General features: G+C 50.6%; 1 protein-coding gene and 2 long non-coding RNA genes across 4 annotated transcripts; 1 reads left to right on the plus strand and 2 right to left on the minus strand.

Moving 5' to 3' along the window:
• Positions 1-1,463: 1,463 nt before the first annotated feature.
• TYSND1 (trypsin like peroxisomal matrix peptidase 1) lies at positions 1,464-11,535 on the plus strand. Of its 2 annotated transcripts, XM_043476718.1 has the most exons (4): positions 1,468-2,778; positions 4,658-4,788; positions 5,795-5,980; positions 8,449-11,535. In XM_043476718.1, the coding sequence occupies exons 1-4, from the start codon at positions 1,610-1,612 to the stop codon at positions 8,664-8,666; spliced, it is 1,704 nt and encodes a 567-aa protein (XP_043332653.1). In that variant the 5' UTR covers positions 1,468-1,609; the 3' UTR covers positions 8,667-11,535. The 2 variants fall into 2 exon arrangements, with proteins under 2 accessions (XP_043332654.1, XP_043332653.1); XM_043476719.1 differs by lacking the exon at positions 5,795-5,980 and having other exon boundaries at positions 1,464-2,778.
• On the minus strand, positions 8,052-8,559 carry LOC122446462. Its single transcript, XR_006270878.1, has 2 exons — positions 8,421-8,559; positions 8,052-8,180 (listed from the first exon to the last, which is right to left on the minus strand). It is a non-coding gene; the product is annotated as an uncharacterized LOC122446462 (long non-coding RNA).
• Positions 11,536-12,709: 1,174 nt separating the features above from the next.
• On the minus strand, positions 12,710-17,969 carry LOC122446461. Its single transcript, XR_006270877.1, has 3 exons — positions 17,842-17,969; positions 14,068-14,112; positions 12,710-13,094 (listed from the first exon to the last, which is right to left on the minus strand). It is a non-coding gene; the product is annotated as an uncharacterized LOC122446461 (long non-coding RNA).
• Positions 17,970-18,080: the final 111 nt, after the last annotated feature.

Here is an 18,080-nt window from a genome sequence, read left to right on the forward strand (position 1 = left end):
CTGCTATGGGAAAACTGATTTCAGTCCTGCCTCATACTATAATGGGTCATTTCCCTTTCTCAAACAGGTTTGTGTGACTGGAAATACTGAACATTACCCTGTATTGTGTTGCAGATAAAACCAAGCAGCATTAATTTACTAAAAAATTGATTAGAAAGGTTATGTAATGTAGTAATTGAATGTTTTTCATTAATGCTGCATAAATATATACTAAAATAATTCATTAAAATTAATGTGTACTTTAGTTGATAGTGTGATAAACAGACCTTCACAAAATGTCTAGCTTGTGGTGTCTGCTTCAGGGATATCCAAAGCACAGTTGTTCATATTCCTCTGCCCTCAGGGTGACTTCATTGGGATGGCTTGTGGTCTTGATCTGGCGTGCTGCCTGTTGTATGACCTGTGAGGGGAAAACAGGTGCAATTTTGTGACATGCTACAGTTACAAATAATTCAAACTCTTTGAATTAAATTTTATTGGAACACAGCCATCCCACTCCTTTAGCTTTTGCACGCTACACCAGCAGAGCGTAGTATTTGAGACACAGACTATATGGCTCACAAACCCTGATCTATTCACACTCTGACCCTTTACAGAAAAAGGAACCCCTAACCTAGGTAAATCCTATAAACCATGTAAATGTCTTTATATGAAATGTGTATACTGCCAACTACAGGGTTGTGTAATTTAAAACTTTGACTTCAGCTACTGTTTATCCTGGGCTTCCCTGGTGGCTCAATGGTAAAGAATCTGCCTGCCAATGCAGGAGATGCAAGAGACCTGGGTGGGGAAGATCCTCTGGAGGAGGAAATGGCAACTCACTCCAGTATTCTTGCCTGGGAAATCCCATGGAGAGAGGAGCCAGGCGGGCTACAGTCCATGGGTTCACAAAAAGTCGGTGACTACTTAGCAACTAAACAACTGTTTATCATAGTTTTGAAGGCCAGTTTTATTTTGAGCAAATCCAGTTTCTATGAGATTGGTAGTGTGGACTTTGGCATCAAAAGACCCGAGTCGTAATCTTATGAGCTCTATTATCTCCTAGTGGATTGCTGTACGATTTACTTACAAAATTTCAAAGTACTGAACGGCTTCTTTGCCCGTCTTATCCCAGGGATCAGAGGTCAGATGTTTCCTACACCTGGGCAGATACTGACAGGACCTATTAGGGACTGGGCAAGTCTACGCACGGCAGCACGTATTTGTATTCCCTTTCTTGCAGCTCAGCGAACAGAAACGAGACTAGGCTCTGAGGGACCAGCACGCCCTTATCTCCCGGTAAAAGCCACATTCCAGTCACTCTCCCGGGGCTCGTCCTCCCGGGCTTGTCCTCCGGTCCTACAGCTTCCGCTTGCGTTGCGCAGGTGACTTGAAAGGTCTAGGGCGGGGAGGGGCGGGGTCAATCTCAGCAGCCAATCAGGACTCGGCCCCTTGCCCAGCCAATGGGGTTTAGCCAATCCGGCCTGACGAGGAAGCCCTGGGACAGTGCTTGCACCTCTCGCTTCCAGCTTTGGGTGGCGCTACGTGGGGTCAGCTGGTTCCGGTCGTGGTCCTTGCTCGCTCGCTCGCTAACTCTCCGGGAAGCCTTCGGTGTGCCGTCCCGGAGGCCATGGGGCGGCAGTGGGGGCCCGCCATGAGGGCAGCTGAGCAGGCGGGCTGCGTGGTGAGCGCCTCCCGGGCAGGGCAGCCCGAGGCAGGCTCGTGGAGCTGCAGCGGGGTGATCCTGAACCGTCGCCCGGGCCTGGTGCTGTGCCATGGGGGCATCTTCACCCCCTTCCTGCGGGCCGGCAGCGGGGCGCTGACCGCGGCGAGCGCCTCCTTCCTGCCCGGCGACAGTTGCGGCGACGACCTGCGCCTGCACGTGCAGTGGGGCCCAACCGCCGCAAGTCCGGCAGGCCGCGCGGAGCGGGGTCGCCCGGGGTTATGCACGCCCCAGTGCGCCGGCCTGGAGCCCGGCCCGCCCGCCCGGCCCCACGGGCGACCACTGCAACCCCCGCGCCCCGCCGAGCTTCTGCTGCTGTTGAGCTGCCCGGCCTTCCGGGGCCACTTCTCATACCTCTTCGGCGGCGAGGAGGCCGAGCAGTGGCGCTTCGCAAACGCCACACCGGATGACGAGGTGTCGGAGGAGGAGGAAGAGGACCAGCTGAGAGCACTGGGGTGGTTCGCGCTGCTTCGCGTGCGGCCGGAGCCGAAGGAGGTGGAGGAGCGAGGGCCGGTATTCGCCGTGGCGCCTCTCGGGGACGTGCCCAAGGGCGCACCGCTCCTGGCTTGCGGCTCCCCGTTCGGGGCCTTCTGCCCGGACATCTTTCTCAATACGCTCAGCCGCGGCGTGCTCAGCAACTCGGCCGGCCCGCTGCTGCTCACTGATGCCCGCTGCCTGCCAGGCACGGAGGGCGGAGGCGTGTTCACATCACGGCCCTCGGCGGCGTTGGTGGCGCTGGTGGCTGCACCCCTCTGCTGGAAGGCCCGCGAGTGGGTGGGCCTCACGCTGCTCTGCGCCGCCGCCCCACTGCTCAGCGTCGCCCGAGCCGCCCTCCGCGGCCTTCACCCCGACACTGCCGCCCTGGCCACCCTCCTACCGCCTGAGATGGGCGCCCCGTGGGGCCTGCCCCTGCGATACCGAGACCCCGGGCCCCCTTGGGTAGCTGCGGCCGTGCTGGTGGAGTGTGGTTCTGTCTGGGGCTCCGGAGTGGTCGTGGCACCCGGTCTCGTGGTGACCTGCCGGCATGTGGCCCCCCGGGAGACGGCCAGGGTCCTGGTGCGCTCCACCACCCCCAAGTAAGGCTCTCAAGGTTGCCAGCACGCCACTCCCTCACCAGCTGTCAGGTCTAGATCCCAGGCCTCAGGTCATAATCCTGAGGATTACGGAGGCCTTCTGGTCTCAGGCTTATGCCTTGGTGGTGCACTATGTGTAGGGACCTGGGACCCTCCTCTCATCCTTGCTACTCAGAACCCCAGAGTAGGGAGTTTTGCGCCTCCTGGCAGAGGGTGAATGGGACTTGGGCAAGATGCCAAATAATTCTGGAGGTCTGTGGTGGTGTTCAGCATCCCTGGCTAAGCATCATTGAGCTCCCATTCCCAGTCTGAATTCCTTCTGGGCAACTGCCCTGTCTCAGCCTTGCACCCACACACCAGAGGCCCTTGAATGGAGTCTTCCTAACCCTGTTCTCTTTCCCCTGAATGCCTAGTGAAGTGCCAGGCGCCCAGGGTGCCACCCTCCTGGAGTAGGAGAGGAGCCTGTTACTCTTACTTGTTTTATCTCTTAGATCTTAACCGGAACATCCCTTCTGGATCAGAATGACAGATATGGGGTTCCACCTAATTAGAATGTTTGACATGTAAATCCATGGCTGATTCATGTCAATGTATGGCAAAAATCACTACAATATTGTAAAGTAATTAGCCTCCAACTAATAAAAATAAATGGGGAAAAAAAAAAAAAAGAATGTTCGAGTGGGGCCCAGGCAAATAGGTATATTTTGAACAGTTGTGGGGTGGTCTTGGCTGCCAGTTTAGGACTTCAGACAGTCATTTGTCCCCTCTCTGCAAGGAAAGCACTCTTGCTGTCATGTAGTTTCACTTGCTTTGACAGTGGAGTTGGCAGCCTCGGGTTCTTGGCTTGACTTTCTAATACATGTTCTTTCTGTTTCTTCTGTAACTCCAGGTGCTTTACCTAGGCCAAAGCAAAGCACTGTAGCACCTTGGTGTTAATGCTTGTTGTTCTCCTGTATGTGGTCCAACCCAACTTCTCAGCCCAGATCTTCCCAAATGCCTCTACTGAACTTCCAAGGTTAACCCAGCCTGGCTTTGCATAGGAATCCCCTCTGGCAATCAACAGCATGGCCATGACTGTATAGGGAAGACTGATGCTGAGAATTTTCCTCTGTGTGTGGTCCTCAATTCCTCCCCCCTCCCACCACCCCCACCCCAACATACTCTGGTCCTAGGGAACCCACCAGGTCTACCGGAAGCTATTCCTGCAGCATGTGTATCAGGCAGCCATGCATAATCTTGGGCAATGTGCTTAATCTGTCTAAGCTGCTTTCCCAGGAATTGACATATAAAGTCTTCTTACTGCCACATAGTAAGAGCTGTAGAAGTGCTAGCATCTGTATAAACACGGACCCAGAGGATGAAATTGTATCATGTCTGTCCCACTAAATGACAGGATTGTTGGTATCAAATGAGGCAGAAAAGGAAGACCCTGGGAAAATCAGCCCTGGCTCCTCCCACTAACTGTGTGACTGTGAGATATATTTATTTACTCAACCTCTCTGGGCCTCAAAAGCACCATCTGAAATGGAAATAATACCAGTGCCTAGTTCATGGGGCTGCTCTGAGGACTAAATGAAATGATGCCCATAGAACATTAATACCAGGCCTGGCCTGCAGTGCTCCCTGGGTGCTGGGTGTCTGTGATCATGATAACGTGCAGGAATCTGTATGTAGAGGTACTCTGCACTTGGTAAAGCGTGTTTGGAAATTCCACAGAACAGCTAAGAGATGTGCCCAGGGTTGCTTGCGGGTATGTTCCAGGGCTGACCCCAAATCTTTTGAGTCCCAAGTTCATGATTTTTACTGTTACTCATTATTTTGCTTCCACTCAGTGCTAAAGGTTGGGAGAACTAACCTGTCATTTTGTTTGTCTTGTATCCAGGAGTGCCGTAATCTGGGGACACGTGGTGTTTGCCACCCAGGAGACGTCTCCCTATGACATAGCAGTTGTGAGCCTGGAGGAGGACCTAGATGGTGTCCCTATACCTGTGCCTGCTGAGCATTTCCATGAAGGTAATGAACAAAGTGTCCCTTTGGTCTGGAAAGGACCTTGGAAAATCGGTGTTGGTCACCTACAGATCAGGGGCCAGCCCCCCAGGTCAGCTTCCTTGCCCACCCCTGCTGGAGTAACGAGTCAAGCTGGCACCTTGTTGCATCCTGGTTACAGTGCTTTGGCTGGAGTTGCTCTTAGAGGCCTCCCTGCTGTGCTCAGCATGCCCGTGGTGCTGGGGGGCAGGTGAAATTCCCAGTGAAAGGTAAAGCATGTCTTTTTCCTGAGGCCCTGCAGCAGTATGGTGTGGAGGTGCTGAACCTTGAGGACTCCTCATAACACTGCAGGCTGGTCTGTGAGGCTCCGGTGGCGTGATCTGAGTAAAAGGCCTTGTGATGCTGCCACAGATGTGCCAGATGTTTTGGTTTGTGGATGTGATTTGTTAGAACATAACAAGGACTATGAGCTCACTGCATTGGCATCTCTTCTGCCGCTTACTAGCCCTGTGTCCTTGGACAGGCAACTTAACATTCTTTGTCTTGGTTTCCACATTTTTAAAACGGGGATAATGCTACTTACTCCTAGGTCTTGTGAGGACTGGCTGAGATATTGCCTGTAAAGCACTTGGTGAAGGACGGTGGTGTCCATTTTGTAGTCATTGTCAGCATTTTATTTTCACCAATAGACTTTTTAGTCCCAGGAGTTGGGTGTTAATTCCACAAACATGTGTTGAGCCCCTGGCTAGATGCTAGGAATCTTAAAAAGTGACCACCCAGTCCAGAAGGAGAATGAGGGCTGAAGAGAAACGATGGAGCAGATAACAGGGCTGGGAGTTCAGTGGAGGTCCTGACCTCTTTCTGTAGGGGCCTGGGGAAACTTCTCATGGAGGCAACAGGCATCTGAGCAGAAACTAGAAAGGCAGACAGGGTTTGGAAATTTGGAGAGGACCGGCGGGGGGGCTTGGTGAGTGTGTGAGTCCTGCCAGACGGAGGAGGCTCCCCAGCTTAACCCTCCTTCCTTCCCTGGCAGGCGAGGCAGTCAGTGTAGTGGGCTTCGGTGTCTTCGGCCAGGCTTGCGGGCCCTCGGTGACCTCGGGCATCCTGTCGGCTGTGGTGCAGGTGGATGACACACCGGTGATGCTGCAGACCACGTGTGCCGTGCATGGTGGCTCCAGCGGGGGACCTCTCTTCTCTGCCTGCTCCGGGGACCTCCTGGGTAACCAGCTCCTTGCCCCTCTCCCAGCCTTCCCCTGGCCATAGCCTCAGTCCCACCCACAAGTGCTCATTGGCCAGCCCTGGGAGCCACCCACTGTCTGGAAAGATGATGGGCCTTATGCCCAGGGGTAATTAGCCAAGCTTTTCGGACTGTTGTGCTTCTGAGGTCGGAAAGGATGGATGCTGGGCTTGGAAGGAAGAGATCTGAGTTCTGGTCCTTTCTCTGCCACTAAGGCACTCCACGACCTTAGGTAAGTCACTTAATATCATTTGATCTGTGAAACTCAGTAGTTGGATGAGTCCAAGGGTCACAAACTGAAAAGCCTACAGAGGTTGGGCAGGTAAAGTGAAAGAGTGAATGAATGAGTGAGTGAGTGAGTGAATATCTTCAGTGAGTGGAGGGCAAAGGAGAAACGGGGTGAATACCACTCAACTCTAGCACATTCTTGCCTCATTACAAAAATATGTTGGCCTAACACTGGCTGACTTTACAGTTTTTCACAAGGAAGTATGAACTCTTTTTTTTTTTTTTTAATAAATGTGTTTGTTAAATCTTTCAATTTAAAAATTTTGTTAACTCAAGTTTTTTTTTTTTTTTTAAATCTGTTTATCTGTTTAGAAAAAAGCCAACCATGAGTCTATATGGATACCTCCACCCACAGTCCAGCACACAGGGTTCATGCAAGCCTTCCCCTTCCCTTATTTCTGACTGCTTTCTCCCACAGTGAGAAACGTTGCCTTTCTGTTGCTAGCTGCAGTGGATTTACTTATTTCTTCAACTGTAGTGTACAAAAAAAGTACTTTCAGAATTCCTCACTGCATCCCTGTGAGAAACAGATTTACCAACTAGAAGACAATCTTTGAGCGAGTACCATTCTTTAGCCTTAAAGTGTCCAGTCAAAAGGCTGTTTGCCAAAGTTTCTTAGATTAGCTCCTTCCCCTTCAGAATGGTTATGTGATTCATTTGAAATACAGTTAGGTACATTCATCCTAGTCTGCTTTCCATCTTTCTCCCATATACTGGTTGACCTTCTAAAAGATGTATACAGATAAGTGGATACAGAGATAAATATAAATGTGTGTATGCATGAGTTTGTGTGTGTGTGTATGTACATAGGTCTCTTCTCTCGGTCTGCTGATAGGGGCTAGAAGCCGGTGACACTCCAGTTGCAATGAGCATGCTGAGAGTCCAGATCTTGGTTTCTAAGAGTCATTCTCTAATAAAAAGCACCAGGAACTGACTGATTCCAGGGCTGCTTTGTGGTGCTGGAAAGGAAGGAAACTAAGAAAAACAAAATGATGAGCATGTCAAATGTTGAAAAACCCAAGAGCTGATGTGAAGGAGCTCCTGTTGGAACAATTTGAGCAACAAAACAAATAGCAGTAGTATTGAATTGTAACCCAAGAAAAGAATGAATACTTGTGAGGCTATACTAATATAAGTTAATGTTGAATGAATTTAAAAATGGAGACAAAGTATAGCTTTCCCGTATGGAAGAATTTCTATTAATAAATGTAGGAGAAATGAGGCTCAGTAGTTGTAGCACATGGGCCTAGTTACCCCATAGCATAGGGGATCTTCCCAGACCAGAGGTCGAACTGGTGTCCCTTGTTTTGTAAGCCAGATTTTTAACCACTGGACTACCAGACACGCCCTATCACCTCAGTCTTAGTTGTGAGAAAACATCAGGTCAACCCAAATTGAGGGACATTCTACAGAATAACTGACCTGTACTCTTCAAAGTGTCAAGGCTGTGAAAGATAGAGACTGGAAGTGACTCAGATAGGAGGAGACCTAGTAGACATGATGACTAAATGCCATGTGAGATCCTGGATCAGAAAAACAGCATTAGTGCAAACCCTGGTCCATCCAAGTGAGTTCTGTACTTCAGTTAATAGCATTTCACGAAGCTTGATTTCTTGACTTTGATCAATGTGGTGTGGTGACATAAGGAAAAGCTGGGTGCAGGATGTGCAGGAACTCTGCACTATTTGGGCAAGACTTCTGTAAGCCTAAAATTGTCTTCAAAAAATTCATACACATGCACTGAGCCGGCCCCCCAAGTCTTATGTGTGAGTCTGATTCATTTATTCATTCACTCAACAAGTATGTGTTGAGATCCCACTCTGCCAGGCACTCTTCCAGGTCCTGGGGAGATTATGAACAAAACACAGCCTGGGGCGGCCTGGCCCTCATGGAGCTGAAAGATAACAGAAGTTGGAGAGAAAAATAACAAAATAAGTGAGACATAGTGTGTCAGATACTGATAGTGTTAGGGAGAAAGTAAAGCCAGGAAGGAGGACTGGGGCGTGAGGGGCCTATGTCAAAGCCTGGTGTCTGTTACTATGAGGGGCATTCAGCACCGCCCCCCCACCCCACAGGCCTAGGCCCTCCAGGATAGAGGTGGGTCTCCCCCCCTTCCCTGCGCCTTCGCTCATACCTTCTTTTCCTCTCTGTCTCCTGAACAGGCATCGTCGCCAGCAACACCCGGGACAATAACACGGGGGCCACATACCCCCACCTGAACTTCAGCATCCCCATCACGGTGCTCCAGCCGGCCCTGCAGCAGTACAGCCAGACAGGCGACCTGGGCGGCTTCCGCCAGCTGGACCACGCCTCCGTGCCAGTGAGGGTGGTGTGGCGGCTGCAGCGGCCCCCAGCGGAGGCCCTGCGGAGCAAGCTCTGAAGCTGTGTCACCCCTCTGCGGGGGAGAGCAGCCCTTTGATGCCGTGGGGAGTGCTGATGCTGGCGGCCTCAGGATCCAGACAGGACCCACCAGATCCCAGTTGTCTCCCCTTCACTACCCGCCTTGCTCAGCTCTGGAGTCTGGGCCACACTTCTCTTTAGCCTCCAGGGATCTCTTACCGGGCAGCCCGTTTGGGGGTGCTTTCTCTCTCTGCCCCTGACAGTAGACTCAGTTCTGTTCCTTCCCTTCAGGGGAGCCCAGGACAGCCGTACAACAGCCCTGATCCTGACAGACAGATGCTGGCTGGAAGACAGGCCCAGTCCTGGTTTCGAGTCTGTCCCCTGTCACCTGATGATCGCTGGCCACCTGGAGCAGCGTCTTCCCTGGGGCCTTGGCTCCTCTCTGCCCTCGGTCAGAATGGGGCTGATAGAGCGCTGGGGCTTCCTCAGAAAACCTCAGCAGAGGGGCTCTGCTCCAAAGACCAGAGGTGCAAGAAAAAGAGCATCGTCCTGTTCCGTGGACCTGCAGTGGCATCCCTGAAAGCCAGGACTCCTGGCTTTTCGTATGTCAAGTGCCCTGACCTCTGGGGCACTCAGACACAGTGCCTTAGTTTTCCAGCCCGTGAAATGGGCCTCAGGGATCTGGGGTGGGGTGGAGGGGTGGAATGTGTCTTGCTGGGCTGTCTGGTTGGGGTTCAGGAATAAACAGGACCCCCAAGGGGTGGGTCCTTATATGTCAGATTCTTTTTTCTTTCTTTGTTTCAAGAGTTGAATGGGGAATAGGAAAGCTCCAGGCATAAAAGTACACACTTTCTGTCCTGCTGTCTCAGTGGGGTTTGATCTCACAGGACAATCTTGTGTCAGACTAGTCCTAGTAGCTGGTTGTAGTGCCAGTCAGCCCTGGATGGGCTTGCAGACCTGGGTTAGTAGTGGTCTTGGCCTGGTAGCAGATGTTTACAGGGTGCCTAGCTGTGCCAGGCCCAGGGATGGGCAGGAGTTGGGGAGTTCAAAACTGAACAAGGCCACGGTGGCCCCTAGGAGCTAAGACCAACCCCTGGGGTCAGGAACATGTACTGCGTGCCCAGGGTCTTGTGTGTGCCAGCCATCAAGAAATAATTGTTAAATCATTGACAGGTTGAATGCGATTTGGGAACAAATGGGGCAGGAGTGAAATGGGGTGGGGCTCTAATCTAAGCGGAGAGAATTGCTCTGAGTACTTTGTTTCAATATCTATTGAATGCCAGCTCTGGGCAACCACAGAACACTCATGAGACAGTCATTCTCTGTGTGGATTAGGAATGGGGCCAGAGGGCAAATGTTTTAATAGCTTGAATGAAAGCCTGTAGTGAATTAACAGGGTGGCAAGGGAGGGCTGGGGTCTGACTTGGCTGCGAGTGGGAGGGGAGAGGATTTATTCCAGCATGTGTGGGTGCCAAGGAGCTCAGGCTATGCTGGGGAGACGGTGTGTGCCCCCCCAACCACCACCCCAATTAGTGGAGCAAGCAGGGCCTGTCTGCCCTGATCAGATGGAAGACCGTGTCCAGGGGCCCCAAGGACAGAGGATTGAGCAAGGGTTCATCCAGGTGACTCACGAGTTGAACCCTGGGGGGAGACTAGGTGTTTACCAGACGGGCTGCAAACAGGGAGGGTGTCCAGGCTGAGGGCAGCAGGGGCTGGGACAAGGAATTGTGGAACCACACATATGTCTTGCCATGCTTAATGCAGAAAAGATTGGAATGGAGGCTAGGGAGCCAGTGACAATGGCCCTGGTGAGGGGAAGACGGCTGAGGCAGGCCTGGTGGGCGTGGAGAAGCTCCAGCGTGACACAGGAAGTGGCTTGACTGGATGTGGGGCAATGCAGAGAACGAGAAGGGTCAAGCAGTGCTGGGTCTCCGGCCAGGAAAGTGATGAGCGGCTGGCAAGTTTAGGGACAAGATGTTTCCCTGGGGTGTCTGTGGGACCTCAAGTGGAGAGCAGAGCAGGCTGTTGAGTAAGTCCTATGAGTTAGGATAATGCAGGAAAAGGTCCCCTCTCCCCCAGCTCAGTGGCTAAAGGCAATAGAAGTTTGTTTATTGCTCATAGAAAGTCCAAAGTCATGCACCTGACCAGGAAGGTTGGGGGTGGGTAGCTGTCATGCATTTGGGGTTAAGGGACCCAAACTCCTTCCCTCCGACAGCTCTATCACTGGGCCTTGGACCTCAGACTCTAGCAGGTCCTCTGTATTCTGCTAGTGGATGGGGCAAGAGAGAGTGGAGAAGATATTCCGGCTTCTTTAAAAAAAGTTTTTTTTTTCTTTTGAAACAGTTTCAGACTTACAGAAGAGTAGCAAGATTCCCGACACACCCTTCCCCCAGATACCCCTTACCACCTGTGCCAAATGCCCCAGTGATGTTCTCTGTGACAAAAAGACCTCATCTGGGATCATGAATTGTACCCACTTGCCATGGCTCTCTCCCTACCCTGACGTGGAGCAGCTCCCAAGTCTTTCCTTGAGTTTGATGCCCTTGACCTTCCTCAAGTTATTTTGTAGAACGTGTCTTAGTGTGGGTTTGTCCTTACTTCCACATGGTTAAATTCAGGATGTACATCTTTGGGATATCACATTAGTGATGTCTTGTCATTGTCTCCTACTGGGTGTCACATGATCTTTATTTGTCAAATTACAGATGATAATATCGATCTTTGACTAAGATGATGCCTGCTAGGTTTCTCCACTATAAATTTTCTTTTTTCTTTGTAATTAGTAGATATTTGCGTGGGAATATTTGAAGACTATGTAAAAATATTGTTCCTCACCCAGTTTCATCTACTGTGCTTATCACCTACTGATGTCCCTTGACTAAATAACTTTAATGTTTACCAAATGGTAATCTTTTGTTTTCATTTTTCCTCCTACATTTATTCGTTGGCATTCTATTGAAGTAAAAGTAAAAGCTTTCCCTTCTCTCTGTTTAACTACATTTTTGTAGAATCATGGATTTGTATTTTAGTCAGTGGATTATAATCTATTATTGTCATTATTTTGATGCTCAAATCGTCCCTATTGGCTGGTGGGAACTCCCACAAACTAACTTCTCTGTTCTTTTGGCCTCTCCTCAACATTTTTTTTTTTTTTTAATTAATTTAGTTGGCTGTGCCAGGTCTTACTTGTGGCATATGAACCTTAGTTGTGGCATGTGGGATCTAGTTCCCTGACCAGAGATTAATCCTCAGCCCCCTGCAGTGGGAGCAAGAAGTCTTAACCAGTGGACCACCAAGGAAGTCCCCTCCCCATCATTCTTTGAGAACTTCCTTCAAAGCATAATGTTCCAGACTCACCTTGTACTTTCCCTGGAGTCAGTCACTTCTCTAGGGTCCTTTTTCATTAGAGAATGGTATTTAGAAACAAATATCTAGGTACTAGGTGTGCTTCTCCCTCAGGTGTTGCTGCTCCCAGGCCCTCTCAGTAGACAGAACTTACATCTGTATTTATTTCTGTCTCTATACATTGTAAGCCATGAGTTAACACCGACAGTTGCAGTTTGAAAAGACAAGCTCAATACCACAAGGTTCATTCTAGCTGTCCCCTTTTCATATTGGTACCTCCCTCCTTTCAGTGAGAAACACAGCTCCGTTATCCTTAGTATATTGACTTGTTTGTTCCACCCCCTGCATGTAGCCAGTCTTCTGACCCCATCAGGCTGTCCCTGCCACTCTGCTCTGATGCTGCTCTTAAACAGGCCACCATTACTGCTTTGCACAAGCCTGCCTCGTGATTTTTTTACTTCATTAGTAAAAAGGGAAGAAAGTCACCCTCGCTTCTTAACTGCTTCAGCCCAGAAGTGACATTATAATCACTCCTGCTCACATTCCTTCCATGAGAATCTGGCCCCAGCCAGCAGCAAAGTGGTGTGGGGGAGATGGGCACTATAGTCCCTGGCTGGCAGATGCTCCTCGGCAGGCCCCCTGTGCCACAGAAGGGGAGAACAACCTTTGTGGAGAGCTGGCTGGCCCTGCCAAGCTGCGTCTTGTTTTAGTGCTGCTTTAGGAACAAAGACTCACTCATATTACCGAAATACAAGTCAGTTTAGTGTTAGACGCTCCGGCACAGGTGCTGGAAAGCTGCTTGACCTGGGGAAGCTCTTAGGGCCCACTCGGTATGAGTGATGACTCAGCATCCCTCTCTGCTCTGTTTCCTCTCTTCTGGCCTTCTGGGCACTGAGTCTCTCCTCCCGTGTTAGTACAATTTGGTCTTTATCGCCCTTCTCTCCATGACCTTTTACCTCTAGATTTCCTTGTCACATGCCCCATCATCAGATTTCCTCAATAAATGTCCAAGAGAGCAAATTTCTGCTTGAGCCCATCATTTTCTCATCTGGGACTTCTCTGGGAGCAGGTGCAGTGAAGAGCCTGAGGCTACCAGTGTTTAAGAGCAGGAACCTGCAGGAGCCTGAGAAAGGAAAACAAGAATCACAGGAAGTAAACCAGGGAGGCTAAGGCTCGGCCAGCAGGGCAGACACCGGGATCTGTTTCCTCTCTTCTTTCCACCCGTACACTGGCGGCATCTCCTGGCCACCCCCACAGTCGGGTGTGTCGTGAGTTCCAAAGCACAGAAGGGAGGGATGCTGCTGCCAGGCCCGGCCTTTTCTGTGCCCTTACCCCACCCGCTGGGAGTGGAGACACCCCTTAAAAGACACCTTGGCGGCCACTTGGTGAAGACAGCCCCTTTAGCTGGTCCCTGGATGATGGTGTGGAGTGGGCAGCCTCACTAACCAGTTCACTGGCCTGGTACTGAAGCCCAGGCAAGTAATGCACTTCTGTTGTATTTGAGCCATTAGACTGGGGGGTCTGCTTGTCACAGTGGCAGAACCTAGCTTCATGAATATAGCCTTCCCCTAGCTGTGAGCACTCTGCCAAACCACATTTCGAGGGAGAGAAGAAACTGGGGGACTCCCCCCGTCGTTTGAGGGCTGTGAATTTCACTAAAACTAACCAGGCTCTTCAGATAAAGTCAAGAGTTGTCCCTTCCTCAAGTGGGAATACCGCTTCTGTTTCTCTGGGCCCTTGAGGTGATCCCAGTACCATGGCGCTCCTCCCAGCCCTGGGAGTCAGCAGTAGAGACACCTGGTGCTGTCAGGGAATGTATGCCTTCAGGCCTTGCTGTGAGCCAGCAGTGCGTCCTCCTCTTAGGTTCTGGGATATTAGACAACCTGCCTGATGCTCCTACTAATTCTTTTTTTTTTAATTCAAGGTTCCCATCTTTCATTTTTTTCTAATTATTTTGGCAGTGCCATGCAACATGCGGGATCTCAGTTCCCCGATCAGAGATTGAACCCGTGTCCCCGGCATTGGGAGCTCACATTCTTAACCACTGGGCTGCCAGGGAAGTCCCCCTTTTAATCATTAAGGTTCCATAGAACTACCAACGTTAGGTCATCTGAATTGTATCTCCCTGGTCCCTCCGGCACCTGGAAATTTAAAGACAAAAGTCCCTTGTTAGGCAAGGAGCCATGATTTTCAGCGCCAAAGATATGTATACCGTTGAGTGGGAAGAGAGGAGTGATGTGGGGACAAGAAGGTTCCAGTGGGACCCCCTCCCCTCTCTTGAATCAAGGTGTTCCCTGGTTGCCAAGAAGGTGTTGAATGACAATGACACTTTCCCTAGTTTTCCTGGTGTGGGTCAGGTCCTCAGAGATGGGCCATACCAGCTCTGCAAGCCACGTCCCAAACACAGCATGGGCCACTGCATGCCTCTCTCTCCTCCCTCCCAGCTTCAGGTTTGTGCTGCAAATTTAATAAGTCCTTTCCTTGTACCCTGCCAATTGGAATTCACTTCACCCGTATCGGTCCAGTCCTTCCACAAAACTCTCCTTGACCTTCCCAAGCCCCAGGGCTGTATCCCTGCCCTGGGCAGGCTGTGGTGGCTTTCTTCACCTCTCTCTTTCCCACAGTGCCGGGGCATGTGCCCAGTGAATTTCTGATGCCTGTGTGACTCACCATTGAGTCTCTCCTATGCCTGCTCAGTGACCTCTGGCTCCCTTAGGGATAATACCCTGATTTTAGGGTCTAAGACCCAGCTCCTCTCCTTTACTAACTGTGTGATTTTGCTGATTTATTAGCTTGAGTTTCAGTTTCCTCATCTGTGAAGTGGAGATGAATAAGACTTACCTTGGAGGACCCACTTGTAAATTTGAGAAGCTATCCAAAGCACTTAGTTTGTATTCAACAAATATTAGTTACTATGTTTCTAGGAGTACTGGTAGGGTTGTTTCATCAGATATGAATCATTCTGGTTGTCAGGGGCCGGATGGAGGCAGGGGTAGAGAGGGGCTGCTCATTGAGTATGGGGTTTCTTTTTGGAGTGATGCAAATATCCTGGGCTTCCCTGGTGGTTCAGGCAGTACAGAATCCACCTGCAGTGTAGGAGACACGGGTTTGATCCCTGGGTCAGGAATATCCCCTGGAGAAGGGCATGGCAACCCACTCCAGTATTCTTGCCTGGAGAATCCCACGGACAGCTATGGGTCCTTGGGGTCACAAAGAGTCAGACACGAGTGAGCAACTAACATTTTGGGCTTCCCTCATAGCTTAGTAGGTGAAGAATCTGCCTGCAATGCAGGAGACCCAGGTTTGATTCCTGGGTTTGGAAGATCCCCTGGAGAAGGAAATGGCAACTCCAGTATTCCTGCCTGGAGAATTCCATGGACAGAGGAACCTGGCAGGCCACAGTCCACGGGGTCGCCAAGAGTCAGACACGACTTAGCAACTAAACAATGGAATATCCTGGAGTTAGATAATGGTGAGGTTTGCATAGCCTTCACCCCACTGTTTTACATTTTAAAAGTGAATTTTATGGTATGTGAATTATATCTTAATTAAAAAGAATCATTTAAGCAGGGACTTCCCTGGTAGTCTAGAGGTTAAGAATTTGCCTTGCAATGTGGGGGACTTGGGTTCGATTCCTGGTTGGGGAACTAAGATCCCACATACCTCAGAGTAACTAAGCCTGTGCACCACAACTACTGAGCACGAGTTCCATGGCCAGAGAGTGTGTGCACCGTGTCCCGCACACCACGACTGAGCCCCAGTGCAGCCAAATGAGTAAACTTGTTTTTAAATCATTTAAGCAAACATTAGTGAACTCTGAGGGAACCAAGTGCTGGGGTCAGTGCCAGACGCTGGGGACTCAAAGTCCAGCAAAGCCAGGTTTCTGCCCCAAAGAGCTAGTCAATGGTGGTTGTTATCCTCAGTGTCAGAGTTTAACCACCCCCCGACCCCACTTTCCTCTAGGTCTTCCTAGGTGGTGCTAGTGGTAAAGAATCTGCCCACCAGTGTAGGAGACACAAGAGACATGGGTTTGATCCCCGGGTCAGGAAGATCCCCTGGAGTAGGAAATGACAATCCACTCCAGTATTCTTGCCTGGAGAATCCCCATGGACAGAGGAGCCTGGCGGGCCATAGTCCATTGGGTCGAAAAGAGTTGGGCATGACTGTGCATGCACACATGTGTGCACACACACATACACACGCACCACTTTAGGGATTTCAGGAGGACTACGAGGCGATACAAGCTTTATGGAAGTTTGCAAAGCCCAGGACAAACGAAGGCTCACTGCACCCAGAACATCAAAGCCAACTCAGGGCTCTCTGATGCATCCCTGAGAGGCAGGGGTGGGATAGGCAGGGCTTATGGGTTCTCTGCACCCCACACTCTGGCACAGTTGCTCTTCTGTGACCTCAAGGCCTGAGAGAAGAAGACACAGACTCCCATGCCTCTGCCTGTATTCTTTTCTTCAGCTCATGTTCTCACTGGGCAGGGTGCCAGCTGGATGGGAAGAGATGTGAGGATTCCAAAGGACCAGCAGATGCAGCCTGAGGTGTGTGGGCTAATAATGAGCATGGGATGCTCATAGGAGGATGCCAGCTCCTTCTCCAGCTTGAGATGATTCTGGGTACCAGCATCTTCTAGATGGAATTGCTCACAACACTCCCTATTCCAGGGATATTGAAAACAAGACCTCTGACCACAGCTTTTGGAAAAGGTACAGAAATGCTTACTTCTAGCATAAATAGTCATGAAAACCAAGGCAATAAAGGGCACTATTCAAAAGAGCACCTGGCTGGGAGAGAGGAAGCTGCCAATGTTTTGTGTCATAGCCTTGGGCAACCTCATTTCCTTATATCAAAAAGCTGTAATAAATGGCTGCTCTGTACTCACTGCTGCTGCGTGCCAGGCAACATACGAACACACTTCACACAAATGATCTCACTGAATCTTTTCTTTATTTTTTTTTCCATCAACTCTTTTCTACAACGCTTCGTGTAAGTGCTAATATTTGCATTAAATAGATGAAGATGGCTTCATCGTTTCACTAAGTTGTGTCTGACTGTTGGTGACCCTGTGGACTGTGGCCTGCCAGGCTCCTCTGTCTCTGGGATTCTCCAGGCAGGAACACTGGAGTGGGTTGCCATTTCCTTCTCCAGAAGATGGCTTATCTGTCACCAAATTGGCTCGATCCTACCTCCAGTTTGCATCAGTACATTTCTTGACAGATCTGAGTCCAACCGCTTTCTTCTTCCCCCTGGACTCTCGTCCTACCTAGTTCCCCCAGTTTCAGGCAGCCCTCTATTCCCCCATCTTTTCACCCCCCAACATAACTCAGACTTCACTCTTCTGCATAAAACCTAGCAGCGGGACTTCCCTGGTGGTCCAGTGGTTAGGACTCCACGCTTCCACTGCAGGGGCATGAGTTCGATCCCTGGTTAGGGAACTAAGATCCCTCACGCTGTGGCCAAAAATAAATCAAAACCAAAACAATCCCTCCCCACCCCCCAAAAAAAACCCCAAACAACAAACCCAACAAACAAACAAACCCGGCAGTGGCTCCCCATTGTCCTGGACAGTCTTCACCAGGGCCTGGAGGCTTGTGCCATCCTGCCATGCTGGGCTGCTCTGTCCCCAACCTCCCCTGCAATGCTCCCATTGGCAGTTCTTTAGCCTGCCTCTTTGCACACCCGGAGTACACTTGCCTCCCCTCTGCCCAGGGCTAACTTATCCTTGGAGAGAGGCCTTGGCACCCTTCTCTTGCCCCAAATCTTTCTTACTGCAATTAGTGATATATATATAGTTTTTTTTTTTTTTTTGCAGTTAGTATCTTTCCCCAGAGTATCAACCTCGAGGAAAGCAGAAACCATACCTGTCTGTTCTACAGGCGCCTAGCACAATACCAGGCATGGATTAGGTGCTCAACTTGTCACCTAAGCGAGGGCAGAAGACTGGTGATCCGCGCCGCCGGGGTCCCACAGCCCGCGTCGGAGCCCGCGCTCCAAGGAACGGCGCCTGGTAGGGGGTCCGGCAGGGAAGCCGGGCCGGCGCAGCGCCGGCGGCCTCGGCCGCAGGGACCAAGGGCACACGGTTGGGCCGGTTGACTCCCGG

Source organism: Cervus canadensis, chromosome 8 (assembly GCF_019320065.1).
Source record: "Cervus canadensis isolate Bull #8, Minnesota chromosome 8, ASM1932006v1, whole genome shotgun sequence".
NCBI lineage: Eukaryota > Metazoa > Chordata > Mammalia > Artiodactyla > Cervidae > Cervus > Cervus canadensis.